We start from the raw sequence: 21,289 nt of genomic DNA on the forward strand, positions 1-21,289 counted from the left end.
CGCTGATTCGACTTCCTACTGATTTAGAGGTTTTCCCTCTGTATTTGACTAATAAAGTGAAATCGGTCGCAATTATGATTCATTGTTTAGTGAAGTGTTGGGGATCACAGAAGCCCCTCGGGCTACTTTACGAGTGCACTGCACACTTCGGTTAACTGATTTCACCTAAATCTATACGTGTCAAATTGTTAGGCTTAATGCGTCTGATAATTACAGAACAGCCAGGGATGATATCCTGCTGGCCACGAGTAGCAGCCGCCAGCGTTAGCTGCTCTGTTTGTAGGCCTGCTAGCGTTAGCTGCCCTAGGGTGGCTGCTCCTTCTACATGTAGTTGTGCTGTGAGTCTGAACAGTTTCATACTTGTTTTAATAGAATTATTTAAATATTGATATGCCTTCAGATGCTCATCCATCATTTAACCTTGCTGTTCTTATTCTCAGGCTGTTGATAGACACAGTGTTTACTTGCTCTTAGTACTGCTCTTTCAGGCTACTTGCTATAATGTTGGTGATTAGATTAAAATTAGGGATGTCCGATATTATCGGCCGACCGATATTATCGGCCGATATCGGCAGTAAAATGTGATATCGGAAAATATCGGTATCGGTAAAAAAAAACAATAACAATATATATATATATATATTTCTTTTTTTTAAACATTTATTTAACCTTTATTTACCCAGGCAAGCAAGTAAGAACCAATTCTTATTTTATTTATTGTCAAAAGTATGCATGTTGGTTTAATTCAACAACAAGAGATATGTAATGTTAATTTTTACTTTTTTAATTATCATATTTTGCACAGATAATGCTTACATTTAGAAAGCCTTTTGAATGCATCCAGTGAAATTATTAGTTACCTGAAATTATTCAGTTTTTTTTGGGGGAAACCCTGCATATATCGGTATCGGTTGATATCGGTATCGGAAATTAAGAGTAGGAGAATATCGGAATATCGGTATCGGTAAAAAAGACAATATCGAGCATCCCTAATTAAAATGTATTGTCATTATTCAGCACAAGTACAGTGCAATGAAAATAAGTTTGGCATCCAACCAGAGTGCAAATGTAACCGTAAAGTGCAATAGTAATATACAATGTGTCGTGGCTTCCTTGCATTGTCAATCAATCAATCAGTCTTTCCACCAAGCCACTAGACCAGTGGTTCCCAACCTTTTTCCCCCCAGGGACCCCCAAACATCTCTGATGAAATTCGCGGACCCCCTCCTAATAAGATACCATAAAATACCTTTTTTTTTTCATTTTAATAACAAACTGCTTATACACAGGCATAGGCATCACAATTAGACCCACTATGCTTCTTTGACTTGTGCCTTCAATCAACAAATCTCATCTTGCACCATATGCATTTCAAAATGTTTGGCCAATATTCAAATGCTGTATTCATCCTCTCAAATCAGTCCCTAATGGTGAACGGTTTGCATTTATGGAACAAATCAATGCAACAAATTAAACTAAATATGAGACAGGAAATTCCAATCAGTAGCAGAGAGAATCTGTCCTAGCTGGGTTTAATACCTTTTCTTTGTCATTGTAATAACAAACTGCTTATACACAGGCATATGCATCATAATTAGACCCACTATGCTTCTTTGACTTGTGCCTTCAATCAACAAATCTAATCTTGCACCATATGTATTTAAAAATGTTGGCCAATATTCAAATCCTGTATTCATCCTCTCAAATCAGGCCCTAATGGTGAACGGTTTGCATTTATGTTGAATGAAGTAAGAATCCACTGCAGTAAAAATATCCTGGTAGTAAGGTTGACTGACATGAGAATGTCCTGCTTCAGATCCTCATTTTCAATATATTGCACATAAACGATGAGCACAGCCTCGTCTGCGACAGTTGTAGTTTCATCAAGTTGTATGGCAAATGGACCCTTTCTAAGCTTTTCTGACAGCTGCTGCTCGCAATCACTTGACATCTTATCAATTCGGTCTTTCACTACATTGTTCGAGAGTGGTACTGATTTTAGTTTATCCGCCACCTGTGGGCCGCACAGTTTCTAAACCATTTTGATGCAGGCTGGTTTGATGAGCTGCTCGCCAATATTGTGCGGTTTCTTTGCTTTTGCAATTAAAAGCGAACACTCAAAGGAGGCTTCGGTAGCCTTCTGTAAATCACTGCCACCCCTGCTCCACGCTACTCTAACATCAACAGGCTTGTTCGCCTTGAGAGACTGTTCTTTCCTCCGAAAAAAGTCTGGATCCTTCCCAACGGTTTCTGGGTGCTTAGACGCCTGATGTCTCTTCAGCTTGCTGGGCTTCAGGCTCGAGTTTGCCAACTTTTCTCCACAAATCACACACTCAGGTCGTTTGTCTGGTCCCTCAGTGAAGCCCATGGTGATGTAATTTTCGCGATTGCTGTAGGTCCTAACTTTTTTTGCAGATGAGCTGCCGTCATCTCCTTTTCGTTTGTCACACATTTTCGCCTCTGGTGGCTGACTGCAGACGAGCCGAGAAAGTTAACTAGCGTGCTAGGCTAGCTACAGAAAGTGATACAGTCAACTGATTCGCGTTTTAGCGGCTACCCGGTAGCCTACTGTTAACGTTCAAAAATCATGTCTAGATGTTTATTTATTTATCTTTATTTTTTATTGTAGTGGAGAGACTATTCATGCTTCTGATGATAAAAATTTTTTTTTAAAAAAAATTTAAAAAAAAAGACCTCAAATCATCTGTGGTCTGGCGGACCCCCTGCGCCCCCTGGCGGACCCCAGGGGGTCCGCGGACCCCAGGTTGGGAATCACTGCACTAGACCATAGGTGTCAAACTCACGGCCCGTGGGCCAAATCCGGCCCGCCACGTCATTTGATGTGGCCCCCCAAGAGCTCAGGTAAAAAAAAAAAAAAATGTACATTAATATTGGGTTAAAAAATAGCAGTGTTAAAATAATTGTGGGTTAATGCGTTAATAAAGCTTTAACTTTGACAGCCTTAGTTATTACACATTCTTACACATACATGTATGTTGAACATTGAGGTAACAAAGGATAAAAGCCAAAAGCACTTACTCCTCAGACATTCTTTGACAATTTTACAGCCCAAAATACAAAAAAGATCCAGGCGGAATAGATAACAAAGGGTTGAAGAAATATTGTCTGAACTGTCAGATGCAAACTGGCTGTGTGACATAACCGAGCATCTCGCTCAATTGAATAAGAAGCTGTAGGGACGCAAACAAGTCCCACCCAAAACTTGACCAATATAGTTGTGAACTGAGACAACCCTTATTTTGTTATTTTTGAGTACAGTTACAGTTGTGTGTTCATGCAGACACATAATAGCAATTTCATTACGAATTGAAAATGGGGGACCCTGATGTAAACAAGTCGAAAGTCTTTCTCTGGTCTGCATCCCCTTAACAATTGTGTGTATTGAGCTGTACTGTACTGTACCCATTCTGCAATCTGTTAATTAAAGTTAATTAAACTATCTTCCATTAGTTGGATGTATGGCCTCTGCAAGGTTGTGTGCAGCCATTTGTTTTTGTAACATCTGCTACATCTGTCCCACGTGTTCTTTGCAGCTCACAGTTGTTAGTTCTGCCCCTCTTGACTGTGACAAAAAGGTTTTGAACAAACTTAATGTCATAGCTTGTATTTGATGATATTCTTCTTTGTTATTTACTTGAATGGTTTGATCATTGATTGGTGGAGTAATATGGGGTTCTGATAAACTAAAATTATTTGTTAAAATAACATAAGCTAACATATATTTTTACATTTATGCAAATGAATATGCAATATGTATAACTTGAATAAGTAATAAATACAGAAACACCATGTTTAACAATATGTAAATGTATAGCTACATTTATTTTACATTACATTAACATTTATACGGTCTTTGGCCCTTTGAGGGCAACCATAATGCTGATGTGGCCCTCTGTGAATATGAGTTTGACACCCCTGCACTAGACGCTTTAAACAGACAGTTCTAACTCGTTTCTTTCTTTAAATTACTCGCAGTTCCAAGTGCCTCCGATGGTTTCGATGATGTTGCGATGTGTTTGCTCAAAATAAAGTACCAAACATTTGCACATGCAACAAAGAAAATAGGCCTTTACAATATTCAAAAGAAAATAGGCAAAACTCAAAGAAAATAACAAACAACTTAGGTATTCTTTCTTTGTATGTACGTGTACTAGGGATGGGTACCTTTCACATTTGAACCGATACCGGTACCGGTACCTGTGAATCGATACCGGTACCCAACGGTACCTTTTTTCGGTACTTTAGTCTCAAGAAATTTTATTTACACAGTCGTAAAAAAAAAATCCAAACTTCAAATAACTACAATTTCGACAGTTTTCGGCTTGTCATTGCTCCGACTGCTTTGTTGTTGAATCAAGTCAAATCCTAGGTAAGCATATATTGTGCGTGTGAACGTTGACATAAAAAAAAAAAAAAAAAAATCGGTTTCTCACTTGATTCGATACTCGGTAGTACCGACGTGTTTCGGTTCGGTGCCTCAAAAGTACCGAATTCGGTACCCATCCCTAACGTGTACTGGTACGATACGGTACGTGTAGTACGAAAAGGTACGTTATGAAAAGGTTAAAAACTGTTTCTCGACCGCGTCTCTCAACAGGTTGCCTTCATTGCGGCTTTTGCGCTAGCGCCGTGGGATTTGTAGTCCTTTATAGTGCGTTGACTACAGACATCACAATTAAGTGGCTTTTCTTATAAAATCTAAATACTGGCTCTAACACAATGTACAGGTGATTAAACTGGGTATAAAATATATAAATGAGTAAATACTGCGTGTAGTGCTAATCAGATGTATGTATAGAGTTGTAATACCGATATGTACAGTGATACAGGTATAAAGACAGTATGGTCGTAGTAGGGCTGGGCGATATGGCCAAAAATGATATCGCGATAACGATATCAATAACAATATATCACGCGATATCGATAATTATCGATATTGTTATAAGTATTAAAAAAAACAAACAGATGTATGTTTATTTTGCAGCAATTCTTTGTCGTTGCCGCCATCTTTAGTGTTACAGCCCCTCACACACTCCAGTTCTCAGGCTGCAGCTGGTTTGAAAGCGAAAGTAAACAGGCTTCTCTGCTGGCTGTGGCTCCAGGGGAGTTGAACAGTTCTGGCTCTGCTAGTTTCTTTTTTATCTTTTGGTGCTTTTTTGGTGGACAAACCACCGCCCATGTGCACCGTGACTCGTGACTGGAGACTAGCTCTGCTAGCACACATAGCCTACTGTTTACAGACGGTTTCAAACTGTATTTCACATTAGAAAGCAAACTAAATAAATAAAAAAATAAAAATAAATCTCAATTTGGTCAGTATTGTCATTTGGACAAGCAAAGCCATTACTTTAAGTTGCAGGCAAGAAAGACAAGTCTGTCCACTGTCTGGGTTTAACAAAAAGAAAGAAAAAAAAATCAATATTTTTTCCCCCGATATCGATTATTAAAATATATCGCGATAATTATCGTTATCGTTATATCGCCCAGCCCTAGGTTGTAGTCATCCTGGCAAGCAGCTTAACTAGCAAGAGTAGGTAAGAGATATGTACAGATATAGTATTTACAGATATGTAAAAGGTTATGTGCAGGTATGTATAGACAGGTGGATAAATATATATCTGGTAAGAATACCATATACACACGGTATATACAGCATTATTCTACATCCTGTCATACAGAGTTATATATGTAGGTGTATAAGGAGATATTATATGCAGGTCAATTCAGACAGATATGGATATATGTATATATATATATATGCGTTAAATATAAATATATAATGTTGGTGATGCTTTTATACCAGCAATGTTTGGAAGATAAGGATTATTCAACTGGTGGATGTTTCAAATTTGGAATGAAACGCGTCATAAGGATATGGATGAATAAACGTTTGAAACGTATTGATAAGTGGTTCTTCTTTAGAGCGCCGTGACCCTGGATGACGTCTTCAGTTTCCTGTCGCATCTCCGTGCTGACGAGTCACTATGTAGAGGGACACAGCTCTGGGATCAGGTAAGATACTGTATGTCTGAGATACATTTACACACCAGTGCCCTACACACGTACAGTCTGCTTCAGAGCAGAGGGTTGCCTGCAGTGCAGCACCCCTGGAGCAGTTTTGGGTGCTCAGCGCCTTGCTAAAGGGCTCTTTCGCAGAGATGGTGGAAGTAATAACAGACACCCTCCAGTCGCCAGCTCACAGTTGGAATACACCACCCCTGTTGATGCCGGGGATCGGTCAGTTTTCCTACACAGATAATCTTTTATTTTATTTCCACTTTATTTAACCAGGCAGGTCAATTAAGAACATGATCCTATTTACAATGATGGTAATATAGATATAGTAGAATAGTAGTAGAGGCTGCACAATAATTATCCAACCTATGTATCATGTTTGGTATCGATTCACATTAAATTCAGTGAATTTAGGAAGTGTCTTTTCTGTCAAATTGAAATACTGGCGTGAGAATGAATGCTCCATCACCAGTAGCAAGTAAATGGCAACTTCCGTTTAAAAAAAATCCTTTGAATTGATTGAATTGAAAGTGAATTGATACCTCTATGTTATGTCTTCTTGTCTCCGCTGTAGCTGTGTGCCTGGCTGTCGGACAACGAGGGCAGCTTCAGGCCCTGCGTTGGAGACGGAGAGACTGGCCCGCAGCGCGTCGGTGATGCTACTGGATGTGTAGACATGGCACCTGTAAGAACCTACGTCCACAATCGGATCCACGCCTTCCTCCGTGTCCCAGCCAGCACAGGTGAGATGGGAGGGAGGGAGGGAGCGAGGGAGGGAGGGAGGGAGGGATGGAATTTAAAGGTGCAATCTGTAATCCAAATTTAAACAAATAGGTTTGTCCGACCATTGAAAATGGTTATTATAATAATTATTGTAATTTTCTTTTAATTCTCAAATTGATTGAGTGAGCTCTTGACACAAGGATAGACTCTACAACTAGACCGTGAGACAATTCGCTTTTATTGTCTCCACAATCTTGCAGCAGCCGGAGGCACATTTCTCTGCAATGTGGGGACAACCTCTGCTGTCTGGGGGACAAAGCACTGATCAGAGTGTCACAAATTAGTAGAGTCAGAGACGGTCTATATACTGAGGAGACTGAGCACTGTGGGAGTTATGAATGGAGAGATCTGTGACACTAAAGATGGCAGCACCAACTACAAAACTACAAAACAAACATATTCCGAGAAAATAATCAGTTGTCATATGATTTCACGTTGATTAACATTAGAATTGACTGTATTTTGAGGTGAAATGGGAGTTTTAAAGATGTTTTAAATGAATCACAATCTCTGCCAAAAGGATACTCTGGCAGAAACCACTGGATTTGTAGAAGCAGGTCTAAGTGGGGGAAACATCTTCTATCACAAAATTAGAATGAACCATTCTATGTTGTCAGTAATGTACTACTTCAGTAATAGCTACTTCAAATATGAAAGCAGACCAATGATATGTATTCCTAGATATGGATAACTGCATTCAAAGAGATAGGGGTTAAACATTGCAGAGGAGTCTTTTCTTTACAGTCTTTGGTAGAGTATGTCATGATTCTCCCCAGGTCAGATAGAGGGTCTTCCTGACTCCAGAGAGGCTGATGTGCTGGCCAGGGCCACCCTGCTGTCTGTGGACTTGGAGGAGAGGACGGCCAGAGGGAAGATGACCATGGAGTTGGAGTCATTGCTGTCCCCTCTCCTGGACACCCTGAGTAGGGTCAGCACCAACCTCTACCTGCCGACACGCAAGACTGACAAGAGTCTTCAGCTCCTGCTCCGACTGTTCCAACTCAGGGGAACGTCCGCTTGTCAGAATGGAGAGGAGCGAGGTTTGGAACAGTTTCACTGACTCAGTCACTACATAAATAATTGATAAATCTAAGCTATCTTTGACGGTGAATAACACCATGCTAACATTGACCAGATGTGAAAGATTGCCACTGAGCTCATTCAGCGCCTTCTTGAGAAAGTGTACTAAAATCGAAGCAGATGAATAAAGGGCAGATGATTTACAGGGTTTTTTGTAGATACAGTACTGAATTTTGCCATCCGGACACATGCAATTTGAAACATGAATATAGAATATAGAATATCAGGCCTATAAATTACCCTATTATGGCCAAGTCATACATCTATGGATCGGGCCAAATCTCCTCCTTCCAATGGCAGAGTTAAATCTGGATTTAGTACCACCAGGCGCCCGTTACAGGGCAGCAAAGACCATGAATGAAATCTACTGTAAGTACAGTTACTTTTGTATAATGTCCATAGCTCCGCCATTCTTCACCAGATTGCGACACGTTTTTTCTAGATGTTCACAGAAAGGTAAAGAAACAATATATGTTGTATTTTATGGCAATAACGCTGAGGTTTGTTCGACCTGTGAGATATAAACACACCAGAAAAATTACGTGAAAAATGGTTTGACTTCCGTTGTCGGCGGCTGGTGTGAGCTGGGTAGTGTAGTTTTCAGAAATATCGACGTTCATCGAAAGCCCTGGGTCTCCTCTTTCTTAGGACTACAACGATGTCATGAGTGCGTCTTCTTCTTGCGTCTAAATCGTGCAATGCGTGGATATTTTTATAATCTCATATTTTGCTAATAACACTTAAAATCATTGGTAACAAACAGTGCTGAAAAGAAGGGTTAGGGTCTTTACTCTTGGCTACATTTAAAAAAGAAACCCAACATTACTTAATAGGGACTGTATTGATCTATTTAACGTGAAATAAATCTTGTACCTGTACTGGGCTGATTGGGCTTAAGAGGTTAATATTTTAATTTTTTTATTTTTTTAAATACCACCTAAATAACTCATTTGATTCTTTGCTCCATCTTTCACAGAAGACTGTGTGGGCGTTGCCATGGAGAAGCTTATATTCAAGGTCGTGGATCCCATCCAGGAGTTCATTCTGAGACGACTGTCCGGGGAACTGCAAGAAGTAAACAACAATCACATCCTCTACACACAGCCTCTCCCGCACACGCTCAGTAGAACTGATACAGATGATAAAACACACAATTATGCAGTGGACATCTGTGCTATGTGCACCGTCTGCTGTTTAAAGTGCAGTCTAGTGTCTGTGTACCATATTGTCCTCTAGCAATGTCCTGTAAAAATGTCCCCATAAAGCCTATGCATAAAATCACTTTCACTGCACACAGAAAGGTTCTCAGGCTGACTGGTGTAAGTATTACATCTTTATTTTCACAAGGGTTAGTTAGCGCCCTATGGAGGGTTCGGGTCAACCTTTTAATGTATTTATTGTCGTGTAAAATATAGGCGCTTGAAGCTCCCATAAAGTGAACACTACACACTTTTATCCTGTAGGAGTGTACAGACTCTTAATGTGTTGTTTGTTGATCTATGTGTGTGGGTCTTGATCACATACACAGTTAGATGTGTGAGCTGCCTCTCTGTTTGAAATCCCTCGTACTACCTCACACTAGCAGGGGTCATACAGGCATGGGGAACCTGGAATAGTCAATATGGTGTTTTCCAGACCTGGAAACATTAGGGAAAACAATACATTTGGAAATGTCATGGAGTTTTGCTCAAAATCCCTTATTTATTCTGTGTGAAGTCTGTCAGGTTTGGCCTGCAGATTGATCTTTTACCTTTTGACGGAAGAAATCCTCTGATTTTCCGATTACACACGTCCGCATAGTCATTGTGGTAGCTCTAGTCTAGTAGTTACATTAATAAAAAAAAATTACATTTAAAAGTAATGGAAAAGAAAATAAGTGTTTGATTGTGTCGTCTGGACTGGTGTGTTTGCTGTGTGTTCCAGCTGTGTGACGTGCAGCGGGCAGAGCTTTACCTGTGTGTCCTGAGAGAGCTGGTGGTCATGTACAGCCCCAGGCCACAGTACCGCTGTAGAATGCAACAGACCTACTTCCCTAAACTCATCAGGAATGCCGTCAAGGCCTTGCAGGAACCAACGCAGCAGGTACACAAGACACATCTCTACTACTTATCTCTACTAATCTCTACTACTCGTCTCTACTATGTATCTTTACTATTAATCTCTACTATGTATCTTTACTATTAATCTCTACTATTAATTTCTACTACTCATCTCTACTATTAATATACTACTAATTTCTATTACTCATCTCTACTACCCATCTCTACCACTCATCTCTACTAATCTCTACTACTCATCTCTACTATGTATCTTTACTATTCATCTCTACTGCCCATCTCTACTATTTTACTCTACTACTCATCTCTACTATGTATCTCTATGTACTCATCTCTACTATTCATCTCTACTTCTCATCTTTACTACTCATCTCTACTACTCATCTCTACTACTCATCTCTACTAGGGCTGTTTCCCCGACTAAGGATTTGGATAGTCGACTTTGATTGACCGAAATTTGCCGATAGTCGACTGGTCTTTTATTCTATTTGAATATTCTATTCAATGTCACAGACCTGTATGTTGCCATTAAAAGGCATACTGGGACCCAGAGGGTGCAGTACCGGCCAGATCCTGCCAGGTGGCAGTATCGAGAGTGCAGTAAACCCTGTTCCAGACTGGGTGTTACGTTTAAACCGCTCCGGGCGCAGTTTTTTAGTACAGGGAAGCCTAGAGGTTCAATCGGTCGCATCGAAACGTCTAGGGGACACTCGGTGCATGTGTTGTGCCGTATTATGTCGTGGGCCAGATGGACATCAGATGGACCAGATGGCGATCAAACAATTAGAATATTCTTTTTGGAATACCCCTGATCAGAGGTAAGGACTATCTGACGTCAATTCCAGCTTGATTGTGCAATGTTTTCATACCGATCCAGCTGATCAGCGTTTTTAGTGTTCAATACGAATGCCGTTACTGGCAATCAAAGCATCAGAAACTACCCCCATTCATGCATTCATGATGAAACATAATACCTATTATATACATTTGATTTGGAAATAGTAGCGTGTCCAGGCAAGAAACACCAACGCTTATAGTAGAATTCACGTAGCGCCCTATAACTCAGCCTTTCGGGAATTATCCCGGATCACTCTGAAATTATACTTATATTCACCACGGGATAACGCGCGAACGTATGCATGAAAAGATGATCTCTTTTTTTGCATCTTGGATGGAAGAAAGTCACTGTCAAATTACCATAGTATTGTCCCCATAGCTATAATATAGAATATAGATATAGCTCTCCAAACATAGTGACGCACAGTGAAAATATGTAATGGAAACCTGGCATGTTAGCTACAGGGTCAAGGCTAATAGCTGGCACTGAATGACTTCATGTCTGAAGGAGTCGACTGAAGGCTTCTTGTCCTCTGCAAAAGCATGCAATTGGTCCACTGATGGATACATCTTGATATTTGTCTAGTCTAGTGTGTTCATTAGATGGGTGAAATCCTCTTTCAGTGCCTCTGTGCCCGTTTTCTTAAGCAGTTAGCCTTGCTGGTATGCATGCCATTAGCGTTAGCCACGCTTCTATGCCTCTTTGCTTTTGGAAATAATAATAATAATAATAATAATTAAAAAATATTAAAACATTTTTATAAAGTTTTTGTTGACTAAGAGGTTGGCAGTCGACTACGGCTCATTTTGATCGATTAGTCGTCTATTCGACTAATCGGGGTCAGCCCTAATCTCTACTACGGTATTTATTTCTACTACTCATCTCTACTATTCATCTCTACTATTCATCTATACTATTCATCGCTACTATTCATCTGGGGTGTATACTGTCACGGAAAACCTGGGATAATAATTTAGACTTTTGAAAACTCATGGGAATTTGGGAATCCTTTTTTCAAGCCTTCATTATGGTTCACTGTTGTTCAAGCGTGACTCTTAGTAGATGCATCACCTTTTGAAGGAATAATAATAATAATAACCCCAAATAACACATTTCCTTATAAGCAGCATCAAGTGTGTGATCTGGTTAGCCAAAACAAGAGACCTGAACATTTCTACTTTTGAACATAGCTACAGTTAAATGCTGGGATTGTGTTCCATGTCACGGAATAGTCATGGACCCATTCTTCAAACACTGCATCATATTACCAAGTTACCGGCATGATTCCGTCATGTGTGTACTTGTGTGTCGCCAGATCCCCTCTGTGGCCGGCCAGGTTGCCAGGGTGGTATCCATGGCCTCGTTGGCCACGGTGTGCCGTCTCGCCGAGCAGGAGGTGATCGACAGTCGATCGGAGACCATGTCCACTTTGACGTCTCTGAACGGCTACTTCTACGCTCCCGCCTCCTCCTCCCCGGTGCGCGGCTCTCCGCTCTCTCTGGGTCACTTCAACCAGACGCTGCTGAAGCCTCACCCAGCAGAGGGCTCACGGTCTGTGGAGTATTATTCACATTGTACAGTGTTTCCACAAGGTCTTCCAACTGTAGTTAGAAACAACGTCACTGTGGTCCGTATCGGTCAAGGGGGACGGCTTACTCTGTTCAGTCTAGTTCGTATAGTTTTAGATGGATAATTCCTTGTCCTTAACACTTACTGCAAAGTTGTTGGTGATGATGATAAACTATTCTCTATAAATTTTGTTGTACAATTTAAAGCAAAAGAGCAGCCTAATTTTGATAGGCTCAACATCCGGTTTGTTGATATATATATATATATCCACTTTCTACTGCAGCCCATTATACCGCTGCGTCACCGCTGCCGCTGACAGATTTTGCCGTCTCTCATTGTGAAGAAATGATGTCCGGCTTGCCGTCTACCGTCTAAATATAAACAAGGCATCAGGTTGTTCATTTGCGGTGGTGTCGGGCAGGTGTGGGTAACATATACAGTACAAGATACAGTACACACAGTCAGAAGCGTATGAAGCCCTGTGCATCTGTATCAGTTTGGGAACAACTATTCATCACGGGGCCTGTCTGATATTGTGGTGGGCTGCCTCAACATAAATCTGTGTATGGAGAACATACAATTCATATTGCTGACTCTAAGGGTTAGTCTTCTTATGACCCCTGACACGGGCAAACGTTGATACAATAATCAACGTTCAGGCTGTTTGAGTTGATTGGTTATTGGTGGAAGCCTAGTGGCTATAAATATTCATTATTCCAAAATGAAAGAAACATTTATCCCACATGTCATACACATGATTATTACCCATATTCAGTATAATGTATATGCCATACATATTGGTTTCATGTTCTATAAATCATGGAGCATGTAGAGAGTGTTGACGAGTAGCATATATATATATTGATATTATATTGATCTATGCCTCGTCTCCATCAGCTATGTTCAGCCTGGCTGTGGCTAGTCATGGTCTAGCATGGTATGGTATGGTTGGGTTTGTTTCTCCATTGTGCTCCTTGTAAATTCTCCGGTTGCTACTAGGCAACCTTTCGAAATGCGCACACCACCAACGGTGGTACACAAGCTAAACCATGAGGATACAATAGTCCCAGCTGGCTTTGGCCAGGTTGTGAAAGGTGACTGTCTCTCAGCCAGGTTTGGCCAGGTTCTAAAGACAATGGAGACGCTCACTGTGGGCCACGGCTAAACCCTGGCTAGTGGGGACAACAAGGCATTAGTGGCAGACGACGTACAGTACATGGAATTCACAAGAGTTCTTCCCGTGTCCACAGCGGTGCAGAAGCTCCGGGTCCTCGACTGCAGGATTGGGGCCGCACTGCCGCTCACTTCCTGCGGGACCAGTGGCTATGCCTGAGCTTCCTGATGAGGACCGCTGTTCCTCCTGAGTGTGTGGAGACGTCCCGGGCCCCCGAGGCCCTCCAGGCGGCTGTAGGCTGCTGTGTGGAGGCCCTGGCTCTGCTGCCCAGTGACCTGGTGCTTCCTGTTCTGACCTATATGGAGGCGGCGCTGCCACAGGTCGGTCTCGTTTCTTAAAGGTGCTATGCATTATAAATGTCATTTTTCAGTCTCTAGCATTGTATTATAGTAATAGGAGTTCGTATCAATGTGTTTTTGGGCCTAAATACTATATTGGCGAATTCCTCAGCTACAGCCCATCCCCTCTTTGCCTCTAGTAAATCAGGTCATGTTGATTTGACGACCTGGTGCACGTCACAGGGCGCTGTTTATAGCGCACGGTGATGTGATTGGCTCTGTGGTTTTAGTAATGCCCGCCTCCATTCTTGCTACCTGCAGGGTGGAAGGTTTGTCCAGAAGATCACTAATCAGCTGAAGCCTGATGCGGTTCCCTCGGTCTTCGACAGACAGACCGGCGTTAGCTCTCGGGACTCGGGAGCGATCGCTAGCTACTTAGCACCAGCCGGGGCCGGCGTTAGCAACCGGGAGCGTCGTTGAGCATTCAGCCTGCTGGCTACCTAGATCCACTTCAACCAGCGTCGCGGAGCATTCAGCCTGCTGGCTACACAGCTTGTCGGTGTGCTAATAGCCTCTGCAAGCTAACGGTAGCTGGCTAAACAGCTTGTCGGTGTGCTGGAGCCTCTGCAAGCTAACGTTAGCTGGCTCCAGGCTATTAGCACATCGACAAGCTGCTGGAGCTCCCGACGCTCGGCTGGTTGAAGTGGATCTAGGTAGCCAGCAGGCTGAATGCTCCGCGACGCTCCCGGTTGCTATCATGTGCAGGTCCTCTTCTCAGACCTGTGTGGCAAAGCACTGCACACGCATCATGCAAGCTACACATCGCTGCATGTTGATCAATGGTGGCCCACTCGGTGCATCACAGTGGGCTACTATTGTGCTAACAACAACCGCGGTGTCCGGCTTGTCGGCCGGCATGAGTGCTCGATTTGGGGTGGTTCTCTCCTCCTTGTGTGCCCCCGTTCTCGCGGGTGTCCTGCCGGGGAGCTTGTGGACGCGACAACAGCGGCGGCCGTAGCGTTAGTTAGCTCATAGCTATTGTGTACCACTAGCGTTACGGCGGGCTCGAGCACCCTACGGCTGCCGCCGTTGTCGCGTCCATGGGCTCCCCGGCAGGGTACCCGTGGGGACGGGGGTGTACAGAGAGGAGAGAACCATTTTGTGTCGGGCGTGCATGCCGGCCAGCGAGCCGGACGTCGGGATATGTTGTTAGCACAATAGCTACCAAGCTAAGCTATGTTAGCTTCTAACGGTGTATACACAATATGTACAACGACACAATGATTTACATTATTACAAATATGGTAACGTGGTTGTGGCTTTTACAAATAGTGGTAACATATATATAGATAGACAGTACTGCTACATCTCTATATTTATGACCTACCATATTTGTATTGCTACAGTACTGCTCAGTACTGCTATGATGGAGACCAGAGAAAGACTTTCGTCTTGTTTACATCAGGGTCCCCCAATTTCAATTCATGGTAACATATTATATATATATAGATAGACAGTACTGCTACATCTCTATATTTATGACATACCATATTTGTATGTAACCTGAAACCTAATCTCTGACGGGGAGATGGGCGGAGCTATTTGGTGGGTGGCTGTCACTCAAAGCATTCTGCCAGAATGGGTGGAGCCAAGCCAATAATAGCCTGCTTTCATGAGGCTGAAAAATGCTGGTTTTGAGTACAAGATTAGAAATATAAAACAATGATTATTTTTGGAATAAAAATTACAGATGTGTTACATAGACTCACAGGAAGTGTGTAAAGTTGCCCAAATAGTGCTAGGAATAGCAGTGCATAACCCCTTTAAAGAGATAACTGCGGCCATTTTGAGAGATTAGAGTTAGTGATGCACCGATGTGAAAATTGTGGCCGATACCGATGACCGATATTAATATTGCTGTTCTGGCCGATACCGATATTTACCGATGTCGATATCTCTGTATAGAAAACACTTTTTTATGATAATCAAATAAAGAGCTATTTTCCAAACTGCCTTTTTAAATTTTTTTTACTTTTGTAACTTATTTTCATTAATGACTGATATTTTGAAACTATTTAAGGCCAAAACATGTAAAAAAAAAGATATATATATTTTTTTATATCTGCCCAATCTTGATATCGGACCGATACCGATGTGAAAAAAAACGGCCATATCGGCCGATATATCGTGCATCACTAATTAGAGTCAATCCTTCCAATTTGCTGCTTCCCAGTAGTTGGAACAAGATGCAAAAGACAAATTGACCCCCCTCACTACTTTTAAGGACTCTATCACAGAGTTGTTTACACACACCTTCAACTGCCACCCAGCCTCTTAACTGACATATAAATAGTCTGTTCTGCTTCATGTCTTACATACCTTGTAATTCTATTTGGTTGTATGTTTGGTGTGTGTTTAAATTATTTCCCTTACCTCTGTGATATATGTATTGTCTGTGTCCAATGGTCCTATCTGGATTGTTCTTTTTGGTTTATTTATTTATTTATTTATTATTATTATTATTATACATTTTCTTCCCCTTTCCCTGTTACCCCTTGAGAGGCCTGTTTGTCATTGTAAATAATAATTATTTTCTTAATTGACCTGCCTGGCTAAAAAAATAGGCAATGCAGTTACTGAATCTTAATTAATTTGATCTGTGACGGCTAGTTTGACAGTTTGATCCAAGTTTTGGAGTCTAATCCTGCCAGATAGACAACTTTAGCCTTTCTCTCATCCTTGCAACCGGATTGATGGATGCCATCGATTCCAGTTCTGAGTCTGCTTATCGAATCTGGTTCTCTGTTTGGATTCTAATGTTTCTGGTGTTGGAGAAAATTAAATATCAAGAACCAAAACTAGCCTACCTTTTCTTCTTAGCAGATTTAGGCCATAGTAAAGTCAATAAATTGTGAACCAAGGTGTCTTTTTCTCTTAATTTACTGTAGCCTTTAGTTATTGTAATCCGTTTCTGTTGCATTATGATAGGAAGATATCAAAGGAGGCTTCTCAATTAAATTCATTAATATCGCTGTGGATAATAATGCATTTAGCTTAGCTAGTATCTAAGGCAGGAGACAACTGTTGCCCAGGGATGTAACTTAATCACCACAGAATAGCAACGGGACCAAAAAGAACCTCAGCACCTCGGACAGCGCCAGCTGACAGACTCTGCAGATCGGGGGCTGTGTTGCTCTCTGTGGTGCACTGCTAGCCACACAGCTCCCAGTCTGCAGAGCCTGTGGTGCTGAACGGGTGTGGTGCTGGACGAGTGTGGTGCTGAACCAGTGTGGTGCTGGACGAGTATGGTGCTGAACCAGTGTGGTGCTGAACGACTGTGGTGCTGAACGACTGTGGTCCTGAATGACTGGGCACTCATTATAAAAACAGCACCAGAACGACGGCCTCACTGTGACCTAAAGGGGAAAAAAACAGAAATGACATTTTAGAGTGAAGTACAGGAAAAAGGTACCTGATGTGAGTGGTACCCAACCCTAGGGTTAGTGTTATTCTTTGGATCTTGCTCATCAGGTGGTGTGTTGCGACGAGGCCCTGTGTGTCCAGGCAGTGTCTCTGTGCTGGGAGCTGGTTCAGGAACTGACCAGCAACCCCCACGACTTCTGGCCTGCTCTCAAGGCCTTCGTCTCCATGGCCTTCCAGAGGAACCTGCTGGAACTGACGGACACTCAGGCCCCGAGGTTCACCGCCACCTTGAAACAGGTGATGATCCCATTATGACACACTTGAGTTCGAATGAAAAAGAACATCCAAAACATCCACGTCGACTTTTCAGGCTCACTTTCAGATTGACAAAAATTTAATTTTCTTTTATTCTACAATATTGGTTTTGAGTGGAATACATGGGCGCTAGGATCACAAAACGTACTCGGCAAAAACCGAAACAAGCAAACTTGCAATCAAATTAAAAACATGAAATCTATCATCCTCCAATCACAACTTTGTCTTGGTTTGATATAGGTCTTGGAGTGTGGAGGTTTTTCACAGGAGTTATGTCTTGTATAGTTCCTTAGTTCAGTGAAGAGTATTTAGAGCCCAGAGAAAATAGAAATGGAGCAGAGCATTTTTTGTATCTACACACAAGTTAATAGTGTCTCCTTATCTACATATATGTAGAACAACATAATATTCTACATATAGATAAACGTAATATATATATATTTTTTTACTTACATTTTTATTTTCAGTTTCTTGATTTACAAACACGCATCCACATACAACATTACAATTGGTGGTAAAAATTATAAAAGACAGTACAATACAATTCGACAGATAAGGACTAAAATATATAGCTGATAGTAGAAAATAATATCAAAATCAAATGACGAGTTGACCTAAAATAAATTAACAATTTTTTTTAAAGATACAAAAGAATAATTTCTTTATTCTTTTAAACGTAATATTCTACGTAAAGAAAAACATAATATTCTACATATAGAAAAACTTCATATTCAGATGTTTTTCTTAACACTATGGTCGCCGATGACGTGTTTAGACGTCATTCCTAGCCATGCTCATTCTGCCGAAGACGCCGTAACTCGTCTTTGATATCAATATTTCAAAAATCTGTGATCGAAATCATATTTCCCCTCCGGAGCCCTGAGATACACTGCAAAGCTCCACTCAACTCTCTAGCGGTTCAAGAGCGCCAACAGGAAATGACCCCGTGAACCGGAAGTGCTCATCCATATGTCGTCCGGGCACTCGCTATCGTTAGAGAGACTCCGTCTTGACACAGTGAACATCGATCGGTGCAAATAACTCGAAAAAACAACATGATTTAGACGTATATACTATTATACAACGTGGAAATGGATCGGGCATTTCTCCATCCCATAATAGAAAAAATTCTGTTCCACGCTCATCTGCCAGCGGCGCGAGGAAGCCACGGTGAGTTGCAGCGTTATATTCTAACGTGTTCCATATAAACTTCTATGATGATCATATGACCCACACTGGATGAATCATCTAACGCTGCCCACGGAATTATAAACGCCCCCCCGCCCATCCGGTCAATATCAGATGATACGTAGTAACTTCTAGAACCACGTCCAGTTGAAATTTTTTATCTCGCGCCGATTGCTATCAAACTGTATTTCATCATCAATATAATGCATTTGGGGCTATAAATCAAGTTCTGGAGAAAGCTGCAGAAAACGATAAAAACATACTTATACTTTAGACCATATTTTAGTATGAATATGTGAATGAAAAAGTTTAACGTTGCTACACCCTGAACAATGGATATAGGACATTGAATGGGCCATAATAATGGCAATTTAGCAATAGAATTTAAAAAGTTATAGCCCTGCAAAGAAGGGGAACTTCTCCATAGACAAATAGAGCTGGCTAGGGATGGTAAATTATGAATTTAACCCATGGCGATCAAAGTGTTGAGAAACAGAGATTTCATGGTTGTTGTTGATGGTTGCTGCATGTGATTTAAAAAAAAATCTTTGTTTAGATTGCCAGCGAGCTGATGGAACTCTCTCTCTGCAAGACTGGAGTCTTCAACGTGCTGATTCAGCACTGCTGCCACACCTGGCTGCCCTCCGGCCCAGGAAGCCGTGACCTCCAGCAGGCCGACGTCACATTCTCCAGCGCTCTCACACATATCCATATCCTCACCGAGGCCTGTGTCTACGGACCTGTCTTCAGGAGGGATCAACGGTACCCCACGGTTTTCAATGAATTAATGAATTATTTAGTTATTATTAGTCGAGACTTTGACCTCAACATTATATTAGAGCACATATGGCAGATTTGCAGGAAATTGATGCCGGAAGTAGGAAGATATTAGGGCTGTCCTTGACTAAAGAGATTCTTAGTCGACTACTATGGTCTCATTCTCATCTAATCAGACCATTGAATTGGGGGGTGGTTGCGTTGGACTGTTGCAGTTCTTTGTCGAGGAAAACGGAGCGACGTACCTCGGGAGAGTAGCATTTGAGTCAACCTTTGCTGTAACGCACCCACACTGCGGTGGCCAATCCATCACAGCGGAAGACAAAGGACTGGGGGGGGGGGGGAAGGTGTTAAAAATCTTGTTGTTGAGAATGAGCCCTAATAGTAATAGGATGTATTTGTATCGACTAATTGATTAGTTGATTTCATCTACAAATCTGTTGTGGGAACATCTTCAAATCTGTTGATGAAATCAACAAATTAATGAGTCGATACATCCTATGACTGCTAATGCAGAAGGACCTCTTTAAATCTTGTTCTTGTCATTCTGTAGGAAAAAAGCACAACATTGACTAATCGACTAACGGTCCTTGGTCGACTGAGACAAAACTGACCGATTGATCAACTAGAATCGACTATTAGGGGGCGGCTGTAGAAAATATTTACTCCAAAGAAAATGGAAAATGAAAATGAACCCTGTAATTTTTGGTTGGTTCAATGTCCACAACAGAGTTATGGTAATTCATTTGTTTGTTACAGACTCATCCAGGAGGTGCAGACCTACGTGGAGCAGCTCGGAGAAAAGTGTTCTGCCAACAGCGTAGTCACCTGGTGAGCTGCTGAACTGCTTTGATACTTTACCACCTGGTGAGCTGCTGAACTGCTTTGATACTTTACCACCTGGTGAGCTGCTGAACTGCTTTGATACTTTACTACCTGGTGAGCTGCTGAACTGCTTTGATACTTTACTACCTGGTGAGCTGCTGAACTGCTTTGATACTTTACTACCTGGTGAGCTGCTGAACTGCTTTAATACTTCGACTACCTGGTGAGCTGCTGAACTGCTTTAATACTTCGACTACCTGGTGAGCTGCTGAACTGCTTTAATACTTCGACTACCTGGTGAGCTGCTGAACTGCTTTAATACTTCGACTACCTGGTGAGCTGCAATAGTAAATTATTTGAGTTGGTGTTGATTATTTTTCGATATACTGCATGGCTAGAGCTTCATCAATTTCCATAAGCAAGTAACATCAGTAGTACAGTCCTGTTTCTTCCAACTGCGCATCATCTCAAAAATCAAGTCCTTCCTCTCAAGATTAAGTCTGCCAACACCGTACAGACATTCAAGGCCTTGCTTAAAACCCACCTCTTCGCTCTGGATGATCACTAGTTACTTTGCTGTTGTGTTGTGTGTCTGAGGTGTTCTTATGTTCTGTCTGTCCGTCTGCCTGGTTCCCTGTTTCTTTGTCCTGTCCATTTATTTGTATTTTTTTCCCCCTGGGCTGCGCCCCGGACCGATGTAAAAATTGGCTGAGGGGCGCATCATAAATGCAAATATATCATATCATGTTGTAACGATAGAGTTACAGCATCCCTCTTCTTGTGCTTCTTGTCTTCTCATCCGTTTTTTCTGTAATCTCAGATTGCACATCATCAAGGCCTGAATTTGATTACTTCATCAGTCATAGGCTTTTATTTCAGCCCCAAATCATAATATACATTGGCTTGTCATTTTTGTTCTTCTTACTCACAATGATGTGTGCACACG

At 41.6% G+C, this 21,289-nt stretch overlaps 1 protein-coding gene across 1 annotated transcript in view; it reads left to right on the forward strand.

The window, feature by feature from the left end:
- Positions 1–21,289, forward strand: part of tarbp1 (TAR (HIV-1) RNA binding protein 1) — a gene marked incomplete at its 5' end in the record, with an annotated part of 155,527 nt that overhangs the window by 95,816 nt on the left and 38,422 nt on the right. Inside the window, 10 exons of the mRNA XM_084322007.1 lie at positions 5,944–6,033; positions 6,611–6,779; positions 7,596–7,859; positions 8,876–8,973; positions 9,823–9,981; positions 12,110–12,345; positions 13,614–13,857; positions 17,347–17,535; positions 19,298–19,503; positions 20,278–20,349. Of these exons, the coding sequence (XP_084178133.1) occupies positions 5,944–6,033; positions 6,611–6,779; positions 7,596–7,859; positions 8,876–8,973; positions 9,823–9,981; positions 12,110–12,345; positions 13,614–13,857; positions 17,347–17,535; positions 19,298–19,503; positions 20,278–20,349 (1,727 nt within the window). The remainder of the gene's footprint in view (positions 1–5,943; positions 6,034–6,610; positions 6,780–7,595; positions 7,860–8,875; positions 8,974–9,822; positions 9,982–12,109; positions 12,346–13,613; positions 13,858–17,346; positions 17,536–19,297; positions 19,504–20,277; positions 20,350–21,289) is intronic.

The sequence above is a fragment of the Notolepis coatsorum genome (genome assembly GCF_963971535.1).
Source record: "Notolepis coatsorum genome assembly, chromosome: 9".
In the NCBI taxonomy this organism is placed as follows: Eukaryota; Metazoa; Chordata; class Actinopteri; order Aulopiformes; family Paralepididae; genus Notolepis; species Notolepis coatsorum.